This window comes from Ptychodera flava, chromosome 5 (genome assembly GCF_041260155.1).
Source record: "Ptychodera flava strain L36383 chromosome 5, AS_Pfla_20210202, whole genome shotgun sequence".
In the NCBI taxonomy this organism is placed as follows: Eukaryota; Metazoa; Hemichordata; class Enteropneusta; family Ptychoderidae; genus Ptychodera; species Ptychodera flava.
Window position 1 is genome coordinate 35,344,845 of NC_091932.1, and position 24,291 is coordinate 35,369,135.

General features: G+C 38.3%; 1 protein-coding gene across 3 annotated transcripts; it reads left to right on the top strand.

Moving 5' to 3' along the window:
- Positions 1–230: 230 nt before the first annotated feature.
- On the top strand, positions 231–18,871 carry LOC139133793 (uncharacterized). 3 transcript variants are annotated; one of them, XM_070700561.1, is made up of 7 exons: positions 231–608; positions 1,043–1,258; positions 1,942–2,105; positions 14,825–15,498; positions 15,962–16,106; positions 16,908–17,043; positions 17,612–18,871. In XM_070700561.1, the coding sequence occupies exons 3-6, from the start codon at positions 1,977–1,979 to the stop codon at positions 17,001–17,003; spliced, it is 1,044 nt and encodes a 347-aa protein (XP_070556662.1). In that variant the 5' UTR covers positions 231–608; positions 1,043–1,258; positions 1,942–1,976; the 3' UTR covers positions 17,004–17,043; positions 17,612–18,871. The 3 variants fall into 3 exon arrangements, with proteins under 3 accessions (XP_070556662.1, XP_070556661.1, XP_070556663.1); XM_070700560.1 differs by lacking the exon at positions 1,043–1,258 and having other exon boundaries at positions 232–608; XM_070700562.1 differs by lacking the exons at positions 231–608; positions 1,043–1,258 and adding an exon at positions 626–958.
- Positions 18,872–24,291: the final 5,420 nt, after the last annotated feature.

Here is a 24,291-nt window from a genome sequence, read left to right on the forward strand (position 1 = left end):
ACTTTCTTGACATGGTTTTTCGCATAACTTTAGATACTTTGCAAACTAACACCTCAAGTTGTACTGATTATGTAACAAAGCAGACCCGTACGCATACTCGCTGTATAATAGCCGAAAGAAATCAGTAGAATTTCTGTGTTGGGGCGAGGTCGATGACTTGTTTATATGTTAATTTGGTTTCTTAACATAAATGACTGTTTGTTCCACGGCTTATTGTCCAATGTTATGTAAGAAACAATCATGGCTGGGTCAACAACACTGTGTGCGTGTCATGATTTAGACCATGGAGGTCTCTACTACCTCCATGTTTAGACATACAAAATGAACTATTCGATGAATGCGACCATTGTGTGAAGCATCCATGGTCGAATTCATTGAATGCGTTGAGAAATGGAAGTCTCTTGACGGTTTGGAAAAAGAAGTTGCAATGAACTTGATGGTTTTCATGTTCAGTGTTACTGACGTTTCACAGACAAATGTCGTATTGCTCATCAAGCAGAGACACGGATTGAAAAGCATAGGCCAAGATTACCAGTACCACATGAAGTAGAAGATGAATGCTATGATAGCATTGAAAAGGAAACTGAACCTGTAAAGCGAAGTTTAAGGTCAGTTACTGGTTCCCACGATATTTGTTGGGCTAACCATAGAAGCGTGCAAGTGTTACCACCGATGTGTTTGATGTGCTAAAGTGTGAAACGCATGTATGACAGGAAGACAGGAAAACGAAAAGTAGAGAAACTGACATCATGCAAAACTGCCAAGTCTGCTAAAGCTGCACAGCTCAGACTGGATGGGGAACTTTGGTTCAAATAAGAGGTCAAGACTTAGCCAGCATTGAAGTAAAATATGACAAGTCATGCTACAGAAATTACACTCGTTGCATAGAGAAACCATATGAAGGATTTCAAATCACATGACCTACTGCAATGGACATCTACACTGTATGAGAAGAAAGGTGAAGCTGAAAGTGATGTTATGTACACTCCTTGGCATTCTCCATGGCTTAGTTTAAAATTATCCTATTTGTTGATTTTCACAGTAACAGCCAAAGGACAATGTAGACACGAAAACATAGTAAAGCACATACAAGATGAGATAGATGTGTGAAGCCGCTTTCCCTGCACTACAATACATGTATACGTACTATGCGGAATCTTTTTAACGAATACAAGAGAAGTCGGCCAGTTACGAACTCGGCCAGTTGGAGAAGTCGGCCATTTACGAACTCGGCCAGTTGAAGAAGTCGGCCAGTACAGTATGCACCCAATTAGAATATATGCTCCATAATAGTGTTTCTTTGTTTGAAGTCTGACTAAAGTTATATGCGAAAGCAATCTAAATGTCATTCATAAGATGGGCGCAAACTTCACAGATCACAGTTCAACGCACGTATGATATACACACATTGGGCAAAATTAAAGATGGCGGTGTATCGCGATCGTGGTAGCGAGTTTTGCAGCCTTTGTCATAGCAAGCCATGAATTTTACTGAAGAAATGGCATAATGTTTGCCTGAACTTTAATACGGTACGCGTCCGATCTGCAGAAATACTGAGGCAGACCGTACATGTTTTGCAGGGTGGACGTGGGAGCTCTTCGACTTCGAGTTGTTTTCTGAATATATAACCGATAAAATAACAAAAACTATGGTTGTAAAAAGTTAAAATTGTTTGGCATATTCAACTGTTAAGAGAATACGTATGCAATCATATTGCTTTGTTGCGAGTGGCCGACTTCTCCTGGCCGACTTCTCCCACGGGCCAAGTTGGTCGGCACCGGCGCTGGCCGAGTTTGCAACTGGCCGACTTCTCCGGTTACCTTTTTAACTTGTTCCGAGTTAAATAACATGCCTATACATGTAACGATTACGCCGATAAAGAGTACATCTTTTACGGAATTCAAGAGTCAACTTTCTCTCCCTCTCTCTCATATACTTTAGGCAGTCGAAGCTAAAAATCAGACCACCTGGTGTCCATGGCTACACATAGTCAAATATTCCGCAAGGGAGTCCTTACTAAGGCATTTCTCGTTCTCAGTTTCATCTCGTTTCTTGCCGCGTTCGCCCTCTACCAGTACGGCAATGTGAGCCAGCCACTGTCAATGGTGAGTATGGAATTTTCTGCATTCATTACATAGTCTTACAAATGTTCAGGTGGTGTTGCACCTGAACTGGCAATTTGCGACGAAAATCACTCTTCAGAGGGGTTCGTGTGTCTCATCTTCAACTTACCCACTGAACATGCGTCTTTGTAGAAAAGGCGAACAATCATAGGGGTTTGTAAAATCAGCAATCAAATATCAAACTGCTTTCGTTGGCTGTCTTTGCTTTTTGATATTTGTATAGCAATTACTGTCTGATAAGGGTAATATATCTCTGGTAGTATCACGCATGGCAATAGTCGAACATGTACAGCAAATCTACCGTGTTATATAGGCTACAGCGTACAACATGAAAAGTCGAACAGTCGTGAGAAGCACAACTTATCTTCAGACAGTGTAAAAAAGGTCAACTTGAAGTAGCTTCCCCGTGGTTTTACTTTTATAAGTCAACAGTGTATATAGAAGGAAAATGGAATTTGGTTCTACACTTGGTTATAATAACAACATGTCGGCTAGTATATACTGCCTACTCGTTTTGCACTGTAATCGTAGCGACAGATTCGATGTTTTCGACTCTGAGCTAAACTTAGACGGAAGTTATGACAAAAAAACTAACACTTTATGACAAATGTTAGGTGTTTATATTTTCCTTGCTAACGTGAAGCGCACGCGTCAACCGATGCCGACTTTACGGATGTACTAATCGACATGTACATGATTGGAAACGTTTACGTCTCTGAGATTATTATCTATAGCGGAAAGTTTGCAGCGTCCAGGTGTTGACTTTATGGATTGAATCTGTTGAATTCATTCAAACATTGATAGGTATATACAGACGTGGTGTTAGGCGTACACCTGCCAACATAGGCCACTGACCTGCAGCTGGCTGCGAGGTCGATGAAATGCTTTTGTAAATTGCGTTAACCACAGTAGACGTTGGGTCTATCACTTTTTCTGAATATTATTCAAACATACGGGCAAGAAAGACTTGTCATGAATCCGGTACCCTCCGTTTGCAAACATATCTGCAAATATGATGGGAGAAATGTGACATGATGGCTCTTTACATGTATATCGACCAGCTGGGAAGTGTATGCTGCTGCTCCCAAGCTGAACATTATTTGCTACAAGCTTTATATTCGACGGGTCTCGAAGTACGAGTTGTACCTCGGTGATATAATTGAAGTGACTGTCATTGACCTAACAATAAAGACTAAAATGGCGATATTGTTATTGACATTATCACTCTATCCCCCATCATCATATGGTAAGGCAAGTCACACTGGATTCGTATCGTTTTCAATGTCGCTCCTTAAAATTATTGCCTCAAAGGGAAAATATATGAGGGTCGCTCGAAATTGCTTTTAATTTAAACAGCATGGGTGTAGCAAACGTCTGGGATTAGAATGTGAATGCAAAAGCAACGCTGATAAAATAAAATTGTGCCGAAACAAAAGCGCGTTTTAGAGTTGCTTCCTTTCTATTCGAACACCGCTGAATAAAATATCGCCCAGAAAGCGTGCGGATAGGTACCTAGACAGCGTAACTTAAAATCAATTGGGCGAGACAGTGTTAATTTTTGAAGTTTCCTCTTCTCTTCCCCATGGTGAGTCATAGCTATTAACTCCTATTTGAACTTAAGATTTCAAAGACTTGTCATGAATCTGGGACCCTCCGTTTGCAAACATATCTGCAAGTATGATGGGAGAAATATACGAGGGTCGCTCGAAATTGCGTTTTTATATAAACAGCATGGTGTTATTACCCAAAACGTCTAGGATTAGAATATAAGTGCAAAAGAAACGCCGATAAAATACAATTGTGCTGAAACAAAACGCGTTTTAGAGTTGCTTCCTTTCTATTCGAACACCGCTGAATAAAATATCGCCCAGAAAGCGTGCGGATAGGTACCTAGACAGCGTAACTTAAAATCAATTGGGCGAGACAGTGTTAATTTTTGAAGTTTCCTCTTCTCTTCCCCATGGTGAGTCATAGCTTCTAACTCCTTATTTGAACTTAAGATTTCCTTTACTATTTTTGTCGTTAATACCGTTCAATCAACAACCCACCTTTTATTTACATTGGGAAAAATTACATCACATGAGGGGAACGCTCCATTAACTTGGACGTACCCGAGTAAACCGGTTGGTTATCAGAGGATTAATCTCTATGTCAACATATGCGAACAGATTATCTTGTAGTGTAAACAAAACATTAGCACTGCCGGAACTACTTTTAGCATGGCCAATGCCAGTCGGCGCCTGACTTGATGATCGCCCCCCCCCCCCCCCCCCCTGTCCGGCACTCAGGATTTCCAACCAGCGTTAAAAGTGCCGTACAGCACTTGCTGTTACTTTGAGGTCATCATTTAGTCATAAAATTGCATGAGAGTTTACAAAAACGAGTGTACTATAGAATCCCTTTCAAAATAAAATGCTGTTTAAACAATAACTAGCAGTTAATTAACGTACGCTGATTCGCATACGAAAAGCTATTTTGTATGAATTGTTATGTTAGGTCATTTCCCCACACTCATTGTGACCTGAGTTCAATTAGTCTAGAACATTCTCAAGGTCACTACCCTCAATGACCTCACAACCTTGAATTCAATTAGTCATGTTTGGAATGTTCTGGAAAGTTGATTAGTTGTGTAAGGGAGATAATTTTAGAACAGTAATTAGCATGTCAATAAAAGTTCTAGATTGTTCTTATATGCCTTTATAAAAGGGACGTGCACAGCTTCCAGTCAGACTTTTGGGATCGTGTCTCTTGTGTGTTACTAAACTCCAGCAGTAGTCATTCTCTAGACTTTTCAAGACCTTCACTGCCAACGCTGGATTTATACTGTGGACTTTGTGCAGCTTCAAGCCTGCAAGGACTGTTCATTCATCCAACTGACTGTTACAACTCTGAGACTGGAGCTTTGCCGTCCCAGCTGAGATAAGTAGTCTGTACACTTTTAAAGCTTGTACTCTATCCCTAACTTAGCAATTAGTTTTATTTTTGTAATAAATTTTGTTTAAACGTTAACTGCTGAGTTCACCCTTTTGTTCGTTTTCTCTGCACGTAACAAAATTGGGGGCTCGTCCGGGAGACGAACATTTTGAGCCGTTTGACAACATTTTGCCAGCCTTTTCAAAACTGCTTTACACTGTGAACTCAGCGAAATTAATCATGGCGGAATTCAAGCCAGACGAATTTATGGATGACCTTGATCAGGACACATTTAATTCCCTCAGAAAAGACAACCTCATAGCACTGGCAAATTTCCTTAAAGTAGATGTCAAAAGATCTATGCGCAAGCGAGAAATTCAGTTCAAGATTGCAAAACATTTAGTTAATTCAGGCCATTTTGAGGAGTCTGCCCTAAAAGATTATGAACCTGAGTCTTCCTTTGAACTCAGAAAATTAGAGTTAGAAATACAGGCAGATTTGGCACGTGAAAAGTTAGCAATGGAAGAAGAAAGACAGAAAGAAAAAATTACAAATGAAGAAAAAGAATTACAAATGAAAGAAAAAGAAAGGCAGGAAAGATTAGAAATGGAAGAAAGACAGAGAGAAAAAGAATTGCGATTAGAAGAACAACGATTGCAGGTAGAAATAAACGTTTAGAGCTTGGACAGTCAGGAAAATTCTTCCCTTCAGACAAGTTTGACATCACTAAGCATTTCAGGTTAGTTCCCCCTTTCCAAGAAAAGGATGTTGATAAATATTTCCTTCATTTTGAGAAAATTGCTCAGAGTCTGAACTGGCCTAAGGAGTCCTGGTCTATGCTTTTGCAGAGTGCTTTGTGGGTAAAGCCAGAGAAATTTACATTCAGTTGTCAGTAGAGCAGGCTTCAAATTATGATTCTGTGAAGGAATTAATTCTCAAGGGTTATGAGTTGGTGCCTGAAGCTTACCGTCAGAAATTTAGGGATTGTGAGAAGGTGAAGGATCAAACTTATGTTGAATTTGCTCGAACAAAAGAACAACTGTTTGATCGTTGGTGTTCTTCTGAAAAGGTCAGTCAGAATTATGACAAATTACGACACTTGTTTTGATTGAGGAATTTAAAAGGTGCATCCGGAGTGACATCAAGACATTTATCAATGAACAAAAGGCAGATACATTGGAGGTTGCTGCACGTTTGGCCGATGATTATTCATTGACCCACAAATCTTCATTTCCCAGCAAACCATCCCAGTCCTTTTCCTACAGAAACAATGCAGGTAAATTTAACTCCTCCTTTTCATCCAAGAATTTTTCAAAGGACAGTAGAAAATCAAATGACAACAGTTCACAGAGTTCAAGTAACACTCCCACATCATCAGATCCCAAGTCTCAATCTCCTTCTGACAAACAGTTCGGTACACTTTCTTGTAATTATTGTAAGAAAGACGGCCATTTAATGTCAGAGTGTTTCAAATTGAAAAGAAAACGTGAAGGTCAAAGTGGTCAAAGTGGATCTAAGCCCACCGGCTTTATTTCTTCATCAACTCAATTAGAGTCTAATAATGTGTGCAACACATTTTCTGAGGTTAAACCCCTCTTATCCCCAATTAATGAGGTCAAGGTCAATTCTTCTCAAGATAGCATTATGGGTATTTTCGAACAATTTATTCACGATGGTTTTATATCACTTTCTAGTGATTTGTCTTCCGCTACCCCTGTCAAAATTTTAAGAGATACCGGGCTTCCCAGTCTCTTTTGTTGGCAGATACCCTGCCGTTTTCTGAAAAGTCATTTTCAGGTTCTAAAGTTCTTATTAAGGGGGTAGATTGTAATGACTACATTCCTGTTCCTCTCCATAATGTCTATTTGTCTTCGGACTTTGTTTCTGGACCTGTGACTTTAGGTATTAGGCCTTTTTTGCCTTTTGAAGGGATTCACCTTCTTCTTGGAAACGACCTTGCTGGGGACAAGGTCATTACTAATCCACTTGTGACTGATAATCCTAGTTTAGATCAAAAATCCAGAGCCAATAGAGGAAGACATTCCGGCCTTTTCCCATCATGTGCCATTACTCGAGCCATGTCAAAGAAAACTTCCGAGAATCAAAATACTCTCAAAAATAATGTCACAGATGTTGACTTAAATGACACCTTTCTCAGTCAGGTGTTTGACACGGATCATTCCGTTATCCCTCGTGGATTTGAAACTTCCAGTAAAACTTCTGCTGACCAAAGTCAGACATTTTCTAGATCAAATCTCATTGCAGAACAACACAAAGACCCAGATATTTTGTGTTTGTTTGACAGGGTAGATGATGAAGTAAAACTTCAGATAGCTCTGTTTCCTATTATACAAAATCTGGTATTCTCATGCGTAAATGGAGACCTCCAGATGTTTTGGTTGATGACGATTGGGCTATAAAACATCAAATTGTGGTTCCAAAGCCCTATCGTGCTGAAATATTGCGCCTGGCCCATGAAACGCCCTGGGCTGGTCATTTGGGAGTAAGGAAAACTTATCATAAAATTCTCAGTCACTTTTATTGGCCTAATCTCAGGCAGGATGTAGCACATTTCTGTAAAACTTGTCACACATGTCAAATGGTAGGAAAGCCAAATCAGACCATTCCAAAGGCCCCTTACAGCCAATTCCTGCATTTCAAGAACCATTAGTAGGATACTAATAGACTGTGTTGGGCCCCTACCAAAACAAGATCAGGAAATGAGTACATGTTGACAATTATGTGTACATCAACTCGGTTCCCAGAAGCCATACCACTGAGAAACATAAAGACAAAGACTATAGTGAAGCTTTAGTCAAATTTTTCACTTTATTTGGCCTCCCTAAATGTGTCCAGTCCGATCAAGGCTCCAACTTTATGTCTGGTATTTTTCAACAAGTAATGGATCAGCTAGGCATTAAACAGTATAGGTCATCCGCCTATCATCCAGAAAGTCAGGGTGCTCTTGAGCGATTTCATCAAACTTTGAAAAACATGATTAGGACCTACTGTTTTGACACAGAGAAGCAGTGGGATGAAGGAATTCATTTTTGCTCTTTGCTGTTAGAGAGTCAATCAGGAGTCTCTTGGTTTTAGCCCATTTGAGCTTGTATTTGGACATACAGTCCGTGGCCCACTTAAGCTCGTTAAAGAGAAATCCCTATCAGACGATGATGATTGTCTGAATATTTTGCAATATGTGTCAGATTTTCGTACGAAACTCTCTAAAGCATGTGAATTAGCCAGAGAAAATCTTGAGTCATCTCAGCAGTCAATGAAAACCAAATATGATAAAAGCACCTCAAAACGGAAGTTTGAACCAGGTCAAAAAGTTCTGTTCTACTTCCAATTCCTGGCAAACCACTCCATGCTCGTTACTTTGGGCCATACCTAATTGATAAGAAATTGAGTGATTTAAATTACATCATAATAACACCTGACAGGCGAAAACAAAAACAGCTATGTCACATAAATATGCTTAAGCCATATTTGGATAGGGATAATCCTACTATAACTCAGCCTGTCAGTGCAGTCAGTTCAAACCATTATGAAGATAGTGATACTGAAACTGACTTGAGTGAAAATACTCTAAACTCAAAGCTGGGCTCGGTCAAGCTTCAGAACTCAGAAATCCTGGAGAAGCTGGAGTCTACAAAGTTGGCACACCTCCAGCCAGAACAAACAACAACAGGTGAAAGAACTGCTCCATGAATATAAACACCTGTTTCAAGATGTTCCAACGAGGACGAACGTCATCTATCACAACGAAGATGTCTGCGACAGTAATCCAGTGGAACAACATCCAGACAGACTGAATCCTGCGAAAGCGGAATATCTCCAGGAGGAAGCCAAGTATTTGCCGAACAATGACTTTATCGAACTCAGTAAAAATAACCGGACTTTGCCGTGCATACTTTATGCCAAATTCAGTGCCATTTCAAGTTTTCCAACAACAAATTGCAAGAAGATAGTCATGGGACATCCTGTTTGCTATTTTCACGCAAATTTAACAAATCCCAGAGAAACTACTCTACAATTGAAAAAGAGTGTTTATCTTTGATATTAGCTTTACAGCATTTTGAAGTTTATGTTACTTCTTCAAATCAGCCAATAGTGGTTTATATTGATCACAACCCTCTTGTTTTTCTGCAGAAATTAAAGGCAAAAATCAGAGATTGCTAAGATGGAGTTTAATGTTACAGGAGTTTAATCTTGACATTAGACATATCAAAGGCAGAGACAATTTAATTGCAGACTGTCTCTCTCGTATTTAGAGTTTATTGTTGTTCACTTTCAAGAAATTTTACTTTAGAGTAAAAAAATTTTGAGTACTTAAATCTTTTTCAAGATTACATTTGTAAAAGAAAGATTTTTCTTTGAAAAATTTTCTTTTTTGAAGAGGGGGTGTGTTATGTAGGTCATTTCCCCCACACTCATCATGACCTGAGTTCAATTAGTCTAGAACATTCTCAAGGTCACTACCCTCAATGACCTCACAACCTTGAATTCAATTAGTCATGTTTGGAATGTTCTGGAAAGTTGATTAGTTGTGTAAGGGAGATAATTTTAGAACAGTAATTAGCATGTCAATAAAAGTTCTAGATTGTTCTTATATGCCTTTATAAAAGGGACGTGCACAGCTTCCAGTCAGACTTTTGGGATCGTGTCTCTTGTGTGTTACTAAACTCCAGCAGTAGTCATTCTCAAGACTTTTCAAGACCTTCACTGCCAACGCTGGATTTATACTGTGGACTTTGTGCAGCTTCAAGCCTGCAAGGACTGTTCATTCATCCAACTGACTGTTACAACTCTGAGACTGGAGCTTTGCCGTCCCAGCTGAGATAAGTAGTCTGTACACTTTTAAAGCTTGTACTCTATCCCTAACTTAGCAATTAGTTTTATTTTTGTAATAAATTTTGTTTAAACGTTAACTGCTGAGTTCACCCTTTTGTTCGTTTTCTCTGCACGTAACAGAATGTTTATACCCCTATAAAAGAAAGCACGGTAGCGAAAATCAGCACAACAAAACAGGACTTCAGCACAACAAAACAGGACTTTTACTAAAACGCACTCTTTCAATTTCAGTTCAGACTCACATTGCGGAAAGGTGCATGCAATGCAATGAAAGTCACGAGCAAACTTTGGTGTCAACGGATCCAGTCTTTGAATTATCAATGAACACTCACTTATTTTTCTGGTCAAAAGCCAAAGGCTACTTGTCTATCGCAACAAGCCTCTCTGTTTGAATCCGCGTGTTCATTTTTAGCCGGATGCCGGCCAAATTGACTGGCTACTTCCGTATTTTGGCCGGCTACTTTTCAGCAATGTTTTGCGCTCTAGCCCCGAAATTCTGGTTTTGATAATAATATTTTGATATTTGTTGTCTTGCAAGCCGGAGATAACATTTCAGAAGTGCCTATGTGGCTATATGTAATCTAGCAATTTACGCGGTGAACTTGTTGCTATCTAGTATCAGCCTGTAGTACCGCGATCTGCGAACGTGTACTGTACTGGGAATCGCTCTCGAGGTCATCCTTGCTTTCCCGACTACAGCCCGAATTATTCCGACGTTCACATCGGGTGCAGCTTACCATTGGACTGACGTTACGCCCACCAATAGCCGGCCATTTCCGAATAAAGCCGACGTTGTTTCTCTCAAACGCGAAAGAGAAGAAAGTCTGAAACGCGAAGAGAAAGTCGACGTTCCAGAGCTTTTGTTTTCTGCGTAAGAGTGCTAGTGGGCCTTGTCTGATGGGTAGGTTTTTGATCAAATGTAAAGCAACCAAAAGTTACTGAGTCTCACTTTTCATACTTTTGAAACGCCACGTCAATCCATCCATTGTCGATCATAGATCTACATCGCGTTTGTGGAGGGGCCGTGGTTTAAGCGGAAGGGAAAGTCTACGCGGGAGTCTACGCTTGAAAACGTTGATTTTCTGCGTAAGAGTAGGACTTTGTCTGTTGGTTTTGGGAGGTTTTAGATCAAATCTAAATAAACAAACGATTACTTGGTCTCATTTTGCGTACTTTCTGAAACGTACGTACCACAGCCCCTCTGTCTATCCACCGGTCTGGAAACGCCTATTGTAAAAGGTGTCAATCACCTGGACCGCACAGCCAAACCGCGATACGAGGGGCAGTCACGTGATAATGCGTAGCTTGGGTTTGTCCTGCATGCCACAGTCCCCGATTGTGTGTACGCTTTTCTCGAATTTTCGCTGTTTTTGGCTCTATTAAGTGTTCTCTGCGTCTATCTACGACACGAAGACAGAAATTATCATATCTGAAAACGATGTTTGCTTTTCGTGATCCTTCTCCCATCGTAAATGATGATAGTGTGCGATAATTTCTGGGGTTGATCGCTGCGAGTGTGTTGACGTAGCACAAGCAACGGCTGGAATCAAACCGGAAAATTTGTCGTCGCTTTCTCTTGCAATGCTAGTATTCAGTGCCTCCAAATATGATAAAATATGTTTTCTGTGTAATATTCTGTGAAATCATGTCTGTTAACTGAGCAGAATAGGAAAGACAACTGCAGAAATGCATGGATAGAGGACTGTGGGTCGACCGATATTGCATTATGTGTAAGCTTACTGTGTCACAATCGACTAATCGACTGCAGCTGTGTTGTACACATACGGTGTCGTACAGGTTGACGTTGGGTGTCGTCAATTTGGAATTTTATCAAACATGAACACTGGAATTTAGCTCTCTTTTTCAATTATATTCAACATCACCAAAAATCAATGGTAAGCTTGCGAATTCGTTTTATTGTGAAATTAATACCGTGAATTAAATCACTGAAAATTGTGCTGTCCGCCGACCGGTCTCGTTAACTGCCTCTACTATTTCTCCTTTCTTATAATATGTACGAGTGGCCATACTGTTTACAGACGGATCCGGCTAGCAATTCATTGACTTAAATTCGCTCCATACGAGATGTAATGTCACAGGATACGCGCAGCTCTTGGAGTCCTTACTCACTCGTTACGTTGTTTGCAAGTGCAGAAAAATCTCGCCACATGGAAAGAACGTTCCATGCTGTTCTGATCACATTTGCATATATGATCAATGCGCGTTACTGAAGTGAAGCGTCCGAAAATAGGAAACTTGAATGAAAATGAACGAAGAACGATATTTTGTTTCACCATATTTCTAAAACTTAGTTTAGAGCCTAAATTAAAGAATAAACTAGATTACTTGCATTGAAAAAGGGCAGTTCACTTTTTCCTGTCAACATAGTTCCATGTGCAAGCATATGTGTGTGCCCGTGGTATTGAGTGAGTCGTTACAGCCCTGACGTTCCTATCATAGCACCAGCTCGATAAGATAATCGCAACAATGGAAAATTAACACCTTGGGGATTAAAAGTCTTCTGTTTGTCACCCGAGTTGGCAGGCAGCAACTCGGGTTTCAGGTACCATCAAAGTTAATGGAGCCTTCCCCTAATGAGTCAGCGGTAATATTGTTTTTGATGTTCAGATCTGAGCTCGCCTAAGATAAATCGACGTTCTATTCTAGTATGGTAATTGTCTTCAGCTTTGCATGTTGTTTATTCAGAGCTTTGCTGTTTTATATATCATACCAATTATTTTATATGGATAAAATCTCTGTCGGGCTGATATTATTTGATCTAGGAGAGATTTAAGTTGTAGCTATTATGAAGCGTTTTTCTTGAGTGTATTTTTATTCATTTTTGCAAACCTCAAATGAATTGAAGCAGGTTCGGCATCTGTCCAATATTTATTAGTGTGTACAAAAAAGACGAAAAGAAAAATCTATATTTTTAGACCAAGTTATTTAAAATTAAATAAACGTAATATAAACTATCGGTAGCTCTCTCCGGTGAAACATTAAGTTATAAAAATCAATATTTTAAAGCGCCCTGCGTATTTTGAAATCCACCATTGAAAAATGAAGGCGCATATTGGGATAATAAATCGCATTGGAGTATGCTATCGATAAAATTGTCCATACTAAATATGATGTTTTATCACAAGAATGTCCAGTTTCGATGTCGAAGGAAACCCATTGTAAAGTTAAGATGATCAGCTTTCGGAAAATCTATAGTATAAGGAGGGACGGTTCAGATTGTTTTAGAGAGAAACTCGGCTTTGAAAATTTGTGCAGGCAAAGTGCAAGGCCTCCTTCAATAATACCACCGTGACTTTTGAAAAGACAAAAGAACGGCCCGAATAGAATCACTGACTTCAAGTTGTATGGTGTCACGCCAGTTTTCCAATTTGAGTCGAAAGATCATGTAAAATAATAGTTATTGGTAATCAGACGATCTCCATCTAAGAGAGACGTGAGACACGCAGATTCAAATCACAATTTATACCTGTTTCACTAATAACTTGTATTTGTCAAATAACTTGTATTTGTCAAACTTTTAAAGATCAACAGTTTCAACAGTCAACCTCTCGTCCGTTTATTTAGTTTCGTGTTTGTTATAGATTTGTCACCCCGACAGCCCTTGGTCGTACAAAATCTCATTTTGCTCACCAGTACTACACCGATTGATTGACGGTGTACTGACGTTGGCTATTTTTTTCTGTTCTGTTGACGATATGAGATTAAAGTAGGTCCAATAATCAAGTCCATTGAAGATAAAACGTTGCAAGGTCCATGAGACCGGTTGTTTTCAGTGTTTACAGGTTTAAGTAATTGGATCATAGTAAAGTAGTAGTACCAGGTGACCGGAACTGGTATACTTATTATACTAGCATGCTATTTTCCGCCAGTACTGTCCAAAATTGATATTTTTTTGAGTTCTGCAATTTAATGAATCACTCAATCAGGTTAAAGTCAAAGAGAATACCTGGAGTTATATCCAAGAATGGGCGGTAGTATCAATGCTAAAAGTCAAAGTAGGTAATTTTTTTAGATAGAAGCTAATTCCCTAAACTATTTTATCATCAAAATTATGCAAATCTTTCTTAGCCATACTGAAGTTATACCTAGGTAAGTTAATATTTTCAACTTAAACTTCTCTATAGCACAGCTCTCAGAATGGTGTTTCTTGCTTTATTCTTTTTTATCAAATATAGAAAAACGATATCATAATGTTTTTAATAATGTAAAAACCAGCTAGGGAGAACTATTGCATTTGTCAATTACATGAGAAAACTTCGCTTTATTGTATCAGTTTGAAAATATGAGCACCGTGATTAAGATTTCCAGAATAAGGGGTTTTTAAAAGATTTCTGTCTGTCATAGAGATAACGGAATATCAAAAGTTATTACTTTGCTATGACGCTTAAAGATACTTTTTGTAGGAACGATTTGTTCAAAAAGGCGAAGGGTACAATGTGATGCAACAAAACACAGCACGGATTAATGCTTTAGTTTGATATTATTTCTGGTTCCAGCTTTCCAAAGTTCTCTGTTATATTCTGGTGGCATTATTTTGAAATTCAGTAGATTTGACTGTATAAAACTCCTTACATATTCTTATTGTCGCTAATCAGTGATCTTGAATCAACATTTCACGATTTAGCAATCACAGTTTTAATTAGTACATATAATAATCTGAGCAGAGGTTGTAACCTTATACCCTCGTTCAATGCGTCTAAAGTTATTATTGTTGTTTTACCCCCAAGGAAGGCATTTGATGGTAGCATGAACAAACATCCAAATCTATGGAGAAGTTCTCAACAGCGTGTTGATCACAGAAAGTCATAACAGATTTTTTTCATGTTACCGCTGCAGTATATATGTTATACATTATAAGTAACAGTTTGTGTTGTAATTTTAACTCACTAACTGAAGTTTTCTGATAATTTCAGATCACTTACAACCTCAGACCGATTGCCCGGACGCGTGCCAATGGTACCAAAATCAACCGGACTATTGCAAGCCGTTATCTTATGCCAGTCTTTATGTTCCACGTTTCGGGACCACAGCATAACTACATTAGATTTAGGGACACCCTGCCGTTGGTAGCTTTACAAAACCGCACCCTTGTCGCATACCCGATACGGAATCACAAAACTCAGGACAACGCCAGCGAAGCCCGAAACCTCAGCGAAACGTTTGATATTGAACTTCTGAAACAGTTCGTGCCTGTCGTGACACCGTATGAATTTTTCAGGCAGTGCAACGGAAGCGCCGTGGTGGTGGATCTACGCATACCATCTAAGAGAAGTAATTTACTGAAAGAAATTTATCGTGACACTGGATTGCTTTTTCAAGAAATTAAACATAACAAAGAAAACTCCGCAGCAAAATCAACATTTGCAAGACGACTATCATCTCTGTGGGAATACCCTTGCATCATATATCAACCTCGATCAACACCTTACTATAACTCCACACTTCAATGGAAAAAGACTGCTAAAGAAGCGTATCGTTATCTGAAAAAGGCGCCATATTTACGCTCAATGGGAGAGGAAGGTGCCCGACATATATGTAAAGGAGAAAAATATCTTGCCTTTCACTGGAGAAATCGTTCGGGAGAAAGGTAAGTCAAGATCAATTAAAAAACATTAATCGATCAAAGAAAATTTTACCATGTCTCAGTCATATTTGATAATTTCTATGGTTTAGTTATTGTTATGCTTTAAACAGCACATAGTAATTTTGTTACTTATTTGCCGAACGGGTCCTGTGTAATTTGTGTCGGGCCGGAGGGCATTTTACTTTCAAAGACAACAGCCATTACGAGTTGTTTTATTTTATAGGTTTCCCCTTAAATAATTATGAATTTAATAGCCTAGATAGTTTATCGTGCGAATAACAAATGTAATATTATTATAAGTTCAATCCTAATTTGTGACAGCGATGAGAAGAAAATCTGTGTATGCCTGATTTGCGATATTTTCGACATAATACATAGAAAGACATTGCTCGAATAGTCTGTAAGATTTACGGGTTGGTTTAATTTTGGTATCAAAGATGCTTATAATGATTTCTTTATTTTCTAGGTGTACGTCGGGTAGAAAACAGTTTTGTAATTTCACAAGGTTGAATCTGGTCTCGGAGAGTCCTCAGCTTGTCAAAGCCTTCCAAAATTTTATGAAGTTAAAAAATATATCTTGCATTTATCTCGCATTCCCGCCTTTCGCCAAGGTGATGTTCATTTTTTTTATTTCTCATATATCTTAAAAGAAATGCACTGCTTTGTTTCAGTCGTTCCTATGATATGAAATCTGAAATTTATGTTACAGTGACTTCAAAACCCATACAATTGCCAGTTTTTTTGCTGACAAGACCATTTGGTGGAAACAATTCATATAGAGTAATTTTATATGCATTTTTGCTGGATTTAAAAATGGGTATTAAGTAAAGTTTGGATTAACGCTAAAGTAGTGTTTATTGTATAACTATTGCAGCTCCATGTCAGTGTCACGCTCCATGTCACGTTTTCAGCACAAGGTTGTGTACTTTCCACGCAACTGGAAGCTAAAGAATTTTGCCCGTACATTTCTTAGAGAAACTTTAAAGTTATAATGGATCTTTGGGAAAATCAGCGACTGTAGGGAACAGATACATTTAACTGAAAATTCAAAACAGCCTATGACCCTGTGATAATTGTAACATGAAAAATAATATTCACAAAAACAAGAAGGTGAAAAGTTGCTTCATTTCAGCAGTGAAAACAAAAAAATGAAAAGAGTTTCCCAAGACTTAAAAAAGTCAACTCAAGCGGCAGACAAGAAAAGCATTGTAAAACTTAAGGCGTACGAAAAATTGTCCCTAGGCGCATTCTACCTGCAATGTAAACATTGACTTTGAAACTTGTACCCGACAAGCAGCTGGATTCTACATCTGTAAGCTGTAAAAGGTCATTCTGTATGCAATCACGGCATAATCACTTCTTTCCTTCTGCTGAGCGATTGAAAATCAACGCCATTTCAACTTTGGTTTCAGAGAATGTATGATATTTTACGACCACATATTCCACAGCTGTACACCAAAGAAGACTTGATTATAAGACAGTGCCTAGCATTGCCGCCTATAAGATGATAATTTTGTGATATCTTTGGCGAACAAGAGATCGTTAAAAGTGAGTAATTCCATCAACGCATATTAGGCCAAAGTAATTAAATTCTCAGTTTGTTCTGCGTCCACTCTAAATGGGAAAAGGTACGTGTCTAAGCAGCTGAAAAGCACACACAAGAAAATTAACACAATGTAATTGATAGCAGCAAATAAAAAATCGTAACAAAATTTTAGTTCAGAAAAGCTAAGCGGTCATGTCCTAAAATTTCCTATTCAAATACACTGTGTGTGTTTTTGATGCAAACCTTAAAAACCTACGCGGGTGGGGACGCAAAACAATACTTTGGCCTTATCGACAAGGTACACGAGTTTCTGAAATTCTTCTGTGACATGTACCTGTTTAGGGCAACGCCTCTATTATTAGATCAGAAATAAGTATTGATTTGCCATACATAATTTCTTCCTTATGATTTATTCTATCGAGTTTGTGCTTTCAATTCTACCTGGAGGCGATATCACACACCATACGTGTTCACTAGTACCAATAGTAGAACGGATTATAGTAACTACTGTCACATCACCGAAAATATTTCGCAAGGTACTCTCAAAGACGCTTTTATTTTTCTTTTCAGGAGCTGTTAAATTCATCGGTTGCAGCCAATCGGCCTGGACACAATTTGCAAAGTTTGAAAGGGAGACATGAATAGAAGCACTATGAGTCTGACAGCTATCAAAGGCATGCCCGAAGGAGTCTTGGCGATAATTGACTCTGAGACTGATCATGTTAAGTGGTCATATCTGTAAAATGTTATAGGTGATGATACCTTTGGTACTTTCAACACAATAGGAATTCTTTCAGTAGATGGAGTTTTCCAGGCGAACTAACGAATGCGCCTGAGAAACCATTGATAAACTCTTGATCATGTCACCGAAATAGCAAAATCAATGCTTATATATATATATATATATATATATATATATATATATATATATATATATATATATATATATATATATATATATATATATATATCACATGAATTTGCCGGAATCGCCAAAAGTGTGACGTAGAACATGATGGATAATAAATCTGAATTACCCTTGTTGTGCGTCATCAACCGGAACTTTTTTCGTGCATAGTAACCTTTCATACATTCAGGCGTCGCGACACAGACCGATTTGTTACGATCGATGCCGTGCTAGCTTTCACGTTCATTTTTACAAAAGGTGACCCGATAAATCCAGACACGGAAATATAGAAGACACATTTGTCCAACGAAATTTCGAGTCGCTAAAGTATAACTTTTGCCGGGAATCGGATCGAGATAAAGTTGATCGTTTATTTTAATGGCTCAGTTAACGTCACGGCTCCAGTCGAGTCGTGCAGGTCAATGTGGACGTCGTACCTGGCGATCCCGGTTGGCGATAAAACCGAAACCTACACCTCAACGTAAGTTTAACAGAATAAATGAGTACAGTATAATCTTCGGGAACAACATAGGAGGCACAAGCATAAAGTCAATCGACTAACATGATTCCCTTCATCGCACAAAAAATTCTCGCGCGGAATCAAACTTGGAGCGCGGCGTAAGGCTGTAGCGAAGACATAAGCTGTTGAGCTGTGTGCAGCGTTGTGGAATCCGATGTACTTCGCAAGTTGACTCAGATAACACACAAAGTTTCGTCAAGTAACAAAGTTAGGATATATCCACGAGCGTGATATGTGTCACTGCAAACATCAAAGTCCGAAAGACGAAAACATTGATGACCGACATCGGGACTGACGAGTTGACACAGGCAGAGACCGGTGGCGGAAGCGTTGTGGGCACAAACATGCAATGACTTTTACCCTGTGTGTCATCGAACGGAATCTTTCGCGCTCGACAAGGTCGTAAACTGAAAAGCCACGGCATCTATGAGAATGAGAATTACTGTTTCGATCGTGTCGTTGCATTTACTCTCATAAATCTATTTGTAAACATTGTAAATAACTCGGAATACAACGGCTATCCGTCGCTGGCACGGTAAAAGCTATGTCCGCCGAAGGCCGAATTGCCTTGGTATCCGTACAGCGCGAGAGGAAGATTGACACGTTCACGTGACCGAATCCGTATGTCTGGTTGGGGGAGATACCATTCGGTGTATCAAAATTTCAGCCAGATGGGATTAATGAATAAGGGCCACTTTTACTTTAATCCACGTGAGTAAAACACAAATCGCAACGAAATTCATGCAATTGTTTACGATAATTTTGATCCATCTACGTCTATAGAAAAATAAGAAGACTGTTCATGTGATAAATATATTTCGGCTTGAACTTGTACGGCTCCGCAAAAAAACTCGCATACGATGAAGTCAAACAGAGAAAAATACAATGGGACCTATATATTAATATTTATACGTATCTCTCTCTCTCTCTCTCTCTCTCTCTCTCTCTCTCTCTCTCTCTCTCTCTCTCTCTCTCTAGACATCTTTGCTGTATTTATTTCCATCCGAGTGAATTTAAACTGTTTAACTACTTTTGACTATATATATATATATATATATATTATATATATATACATATTTATAAATAAACCAAATTACTTCAAGTACAAAGTAATATATTGCTTATTACTTTGTACTAGAATTTGTGTTATTATTTCGGTATAATTATAACGCTGTGATTTAAGCAGCGAGCACTGTCCTTTCACAAGAAGATGTCTCTATCCTGAGAGAGAGAGAGAGAGAGAGAGAGAGAGAGAGAGAGAGAGAGAGAGAGAGAGAGAGAGAGAGAGAGAGAGAGAATGAGTTCATATTCAAGTTGAATTCCGTAACATGTATTGTTTATCGGCGTAAAGTGTAGTTTTTGTCAGTTTCTATACGAGATGCAGATTAAGTTGCAGTAATATATGTTTTGGGAGTGATATAAAAGTCGACTTGAAGGGCCTATTATTAGTGAGAACGGAGGGGAAAATGTTGTTTGCGCAATTAATGAATTCGCTATGAGGGTCTTTGATATGAATTCCCATAAGCGGTGGCTTTCTGTGCTAATTGATTAGTTTTAGTTCCCATTGAAATTATGTTACAATAATGACTGAGAGATTATAGCTACAAATTCGTCCAAGAAATGTGTCAGGCAACGTTCAAGTATATAAGGGATTCATTTCAGGTGGATTCTAAGAAATGAATGAATATGGTAGACGTTTAAGTTTGTATTAAGTTACCATATATCAGCATTGTTACTACTTGATATATATAGATGGCCATGGGTTCAGCGGAAATAAAACTGAAGATTTATGACACTATACAATTGTAAGAATGGTTAATGATGTACTGTGACTTGCGTAATCTGTGGAGAAAGTCGATTTTTCATTGTAAGTGAATGATATATATATATATATATATATATATATATATATATATATATATATATATATATAATATATATATTATATATATATATATATATATATATATATATATACGGATGCATCTGACTCATTGACCAGTCACGTTCCCTAGAAAAACAATTGTCAACATTGACAGAAGAGGGGTGCGGGAAACTGCTGCCTTTGGTGTAAGAAAGCACGGTGATAAGATGTTACCGCTACGACAATCGTGGTTCATTCCCTGGTAGTGTCGTATGTCATTCCATTGCATCAAGAGATTTAATAGCACCCATTCTAACTCCATCTAAATCTTGACCGTTAGGAACGGACCTTTGAATTATTCACCCAAAGAATCACAGGTCTTATTTGTTTACACAGAAGTTGTGCTTGATTTATATGTTACTACGCGTCAAGGTCTTAATTAAAATTTAGGTTGCTTCTTCGGAAGAAATCTGGAGAAAATGATGGACTCAACGGTCAGCAAACGTATGATATGCATGATCGCATTGAGCGGCGTAGACTGAGCAATATAGATAAGTAGCACGTGAGAGCACCTGGGGTTGAGGGGCATCGGTTTTGAGGAATCGGGAACGATTACGTGATAAAATGGGTTTAAATTTATTCACTGATGAGATGGCGAGATCAAGACTATCCTTTTTATATCTAAGAAACAGGCTTGCTGAGAATATTGTCACACAATTGCAATAGCATAGAAGGCCTAGCCAATCTCAGACAGTTGTCAGTCGGTCATAAGCTTGCTAATTTGCATGAAAAGAGCGGATTTACTACAAGTGACGGCGAACGTGAAAGGGAGAAGTATGACATTGGTCGGTAGTAGCTGTTCAATGGTAACCATGACGTCATACATTTCTCTGTGCAGCATGGTATCGCATCGTTATCATACTGCCAAGAGCAAATATGTTTCGAACATTTCATTAAGTGTCAACTCGGCCAATATCCCCCATATAACTTTCTTTAAGACATACTTTTTTGCAGCATTTCTAGTTTTTTTACTTGGCGCACAGTTTGGCTGGGTTCCAATCGTAAGCTGTGAGCATCCTACCTCAGTTGGTTAAGCTTTCAGAATGGTTCTGTCTGTCGCTCTGCTTTGTCGATCTCTACAGGGCACTTAATATTTTCAGGAAAGAAGCGAAGAGAAAAGTCCGCCCGACTAATGAACTGCAGTGGAATAATTAAGGTGGGTATCCATTTAAAAGATATATTGTATATGTCACCACTTTGATAACTCCCACGACAGTAAGATGTTATGTTTTCTTGAAAATGATCTGTACTGTTTTTGCAGTGTTGCCCCAATTAAATCCCACTTCTTCCCTACCTCAGGGAGTACTGTAGGAATTTCAAGAAGATTTCTCTCTTCAATAATGCATACCATAAAGGACCGATTGATAAAATGTCCTGACTTCTTTAAGGGAAACAAAATACATAATATCATAACAGAAAAAAGTGTATTTATATCAGTCTATAGCACGCATACAAATCACTTTTTCCGTTTTTCCGTCATATTTGTACCTTGACGATTAAAAACGTATAATTCTTAATTTTTCACGACGCATAAATATATCATTATTAGCGTTTATGCGCATTTTCAAGACATTTATAGAAGATCATTCCACTTATAGTGTAATTGTTTTCAAAAATCCATACATAATATTTTATCAGCCTCTCTGTATCGATTGAACAGGTCAGTTATTTTATCTAGCAATTTGAAAATGACATGTAAATCTTTATTTAATTGAAAAAACAGATATTTCACAGTCCATCACTATGCCATTTGGTAAGATGTAGAAAGTATAATTTGTATTACTAATTGAAGTCATGCGTACTCTCACATCGAATGAAACACCATCGTTGACAAATGCAAGGAAAATGCTTTGTTGTTAGATATTCCATTCAAAGAAAGTACTTGCAGAGAATTAAAATCAAGGGAGAGAACAAAAAATATAGTATTCTGTACAAGTACGGGCGCGTCGAGTTTTGCAAAATTATTTTCTATATTTTTGACGATCAAGAGAAAAAATATCGCTGGGGTTAGAAAAAGGAAGGGGTCATGCAAGATAAAAAATCGCAAGGGGTATATATAAAGGGAGCGGGTACTGTGGTAGATAGAAAAAATCGCCATGGTTAATAAAAATGGGGGGAGTACATCCAGAAAAAAAATCGGGGTATTGAAAAAACGAAGGGAGGGGGGTAACATCCAGAGAAAAATTGCTGGGGTAAAAAAAAACAAGGGGTACTATTGCAGTGGTATATCAAAATTAAGAAAATTGTTTATGTTATAAAAAACAGTGGAGGGTGGCGGTTTAGCGCCGGTGTATATAAACAATTGGTTCGGTAGATATTTGTGAGGATCCAGAAGAAAGGGAAGAATGAGAGAGTTTCAGAATATTTTAGATATTTGCGGTGATTCGGGAAAAAGGAATGAGCAAATAAAATTGGGAAGATCCAGAAAAATAAACACTGGGAGAGAAAGAACGGATGTTATTTCCATTCACTTTGGGAAAAATACGAGTGTATCATGATGCAAAACTTCAGTAACTTTATGAATGTTAGAAAAAAGAGATAAAAGGATATAAAAGGATGCTGTTGCCAAGCTTGTTGAAAATGTGGAGTACCTGTTTGGTGGGAAAATCAAGATAGGGCTTGCTACACACACAAATTTGTGGAGTGGGTGGACAATTTTTTTAAAAACGTTGGGCGGTCTTGGTATACCGATTTTTCGTTGAGCATTTCGCGAACTGAAAAAAGAGGGGGTGATCCTTTAGGCCAAAAAAAAAAAAAGAAAATGTTTCTGGTCAGCGCGCGCGTCACTTGAACAACAGCATGTCACCCTTTTTTTTTGTGGCCGGCGGCCATGGCTGACACCAAACCAAAATGGCTGAAGAAAAAAGAGAAAATTCTTTGGGGGCATGATCAGTGACTGCATGAACAGTATATATGTGACTATTACTATAAAACTGACCCTCTTCCCTCCCTTGAGGGGAAAAAAATAAAAATAAAAATAAATAAAATGCGCGTCGCCGCACCATTTTTTAAAGAAAGACCTGACCAGAAACATTTCTTTTTTTTGGCCTTAGCTCTCTCTTTATTTTGGTCAAGTTAAATAGTGAAAGGGGTGATGATCGCACAGCTCATTCATTATTTTCAATAGAGTCGATGGTGTACTTTATAAGAAAGTTGACAACGAGGTAACCAAACTCGAAACAGCTAGCAAATTCCTCATAATTTCACGAGCACTAGGTCGTGTATTAAGAATCGTTTTGAGTGATGATTGCAGACGTAATGATGATTTTTAGGTTACTAAATATACAGAACCAACACAAAAACAATCTTTACAACAGCAACAACATTAAAACATAAATGAAACTGTCTTTGTAGATTTAATCACATATTTTATCCAATATGTTAACTGAACACTTGAAAGTAATTTTGCAAGTGTTGGGCATGAGCTGTAAGTCATTTCACCATGTACATACTAATTTACTTGTCATTTCCTCGGGCCGAATTGTAAATTTCAAGGCATTCGGTATTTTTTCCGAGACGTAACTCTTTCATCGCTATGGTAACTTGCGTAAAACTCATGTTTGAAACAAAAACCCTCATTTCGACAGAGACTTACAATACTTTCACTGATAGAATCTACCTAGCAGAACTGTCAACAGCAGAAGATAAAATTTAGCGACTTGGATAAGAAAGGAGACCAGCACAAAGGGGAGAGGCAGGGCGCCCTCTACGATCTGCCTGCATTGTCCTTGTCATGCCAAACTCCGAGTATCAGGAGAGAACTCTTCGATATATTGGTAATTAATAATAATAAGGAACAGTTATCTAGTTACAATGGCAATAATACTCTAGGTGGCTTTCTATGCCTTGCCAAGAATAAATATTTTTCACGAGCGATAGATTTCACCAATGTAAATTTC

Coding starts and splice junctions, on each gene's coding strand:
- LOC139133793 (XM_070700561.1), top strand. CDS start 1,977: ATGGCTACACATAGTCAAATATTCCGCAAGGGAGTCCTTACTAAGGCA. Junction 2,106..14,824: donor TGAGCCAGCCACTGTCAATG/GTGAGTATGGAA, acceptor TGATAATTTCAG/ATCACTTACAACCTCAGACC. Junction 15,499..15,961: donor AGAAATCGTTCGGGAGAAAG/GTAAGTCAAGAT, acceptor TTTATTTTCTAG/GTGTACGTCGGGTAGAAAAC.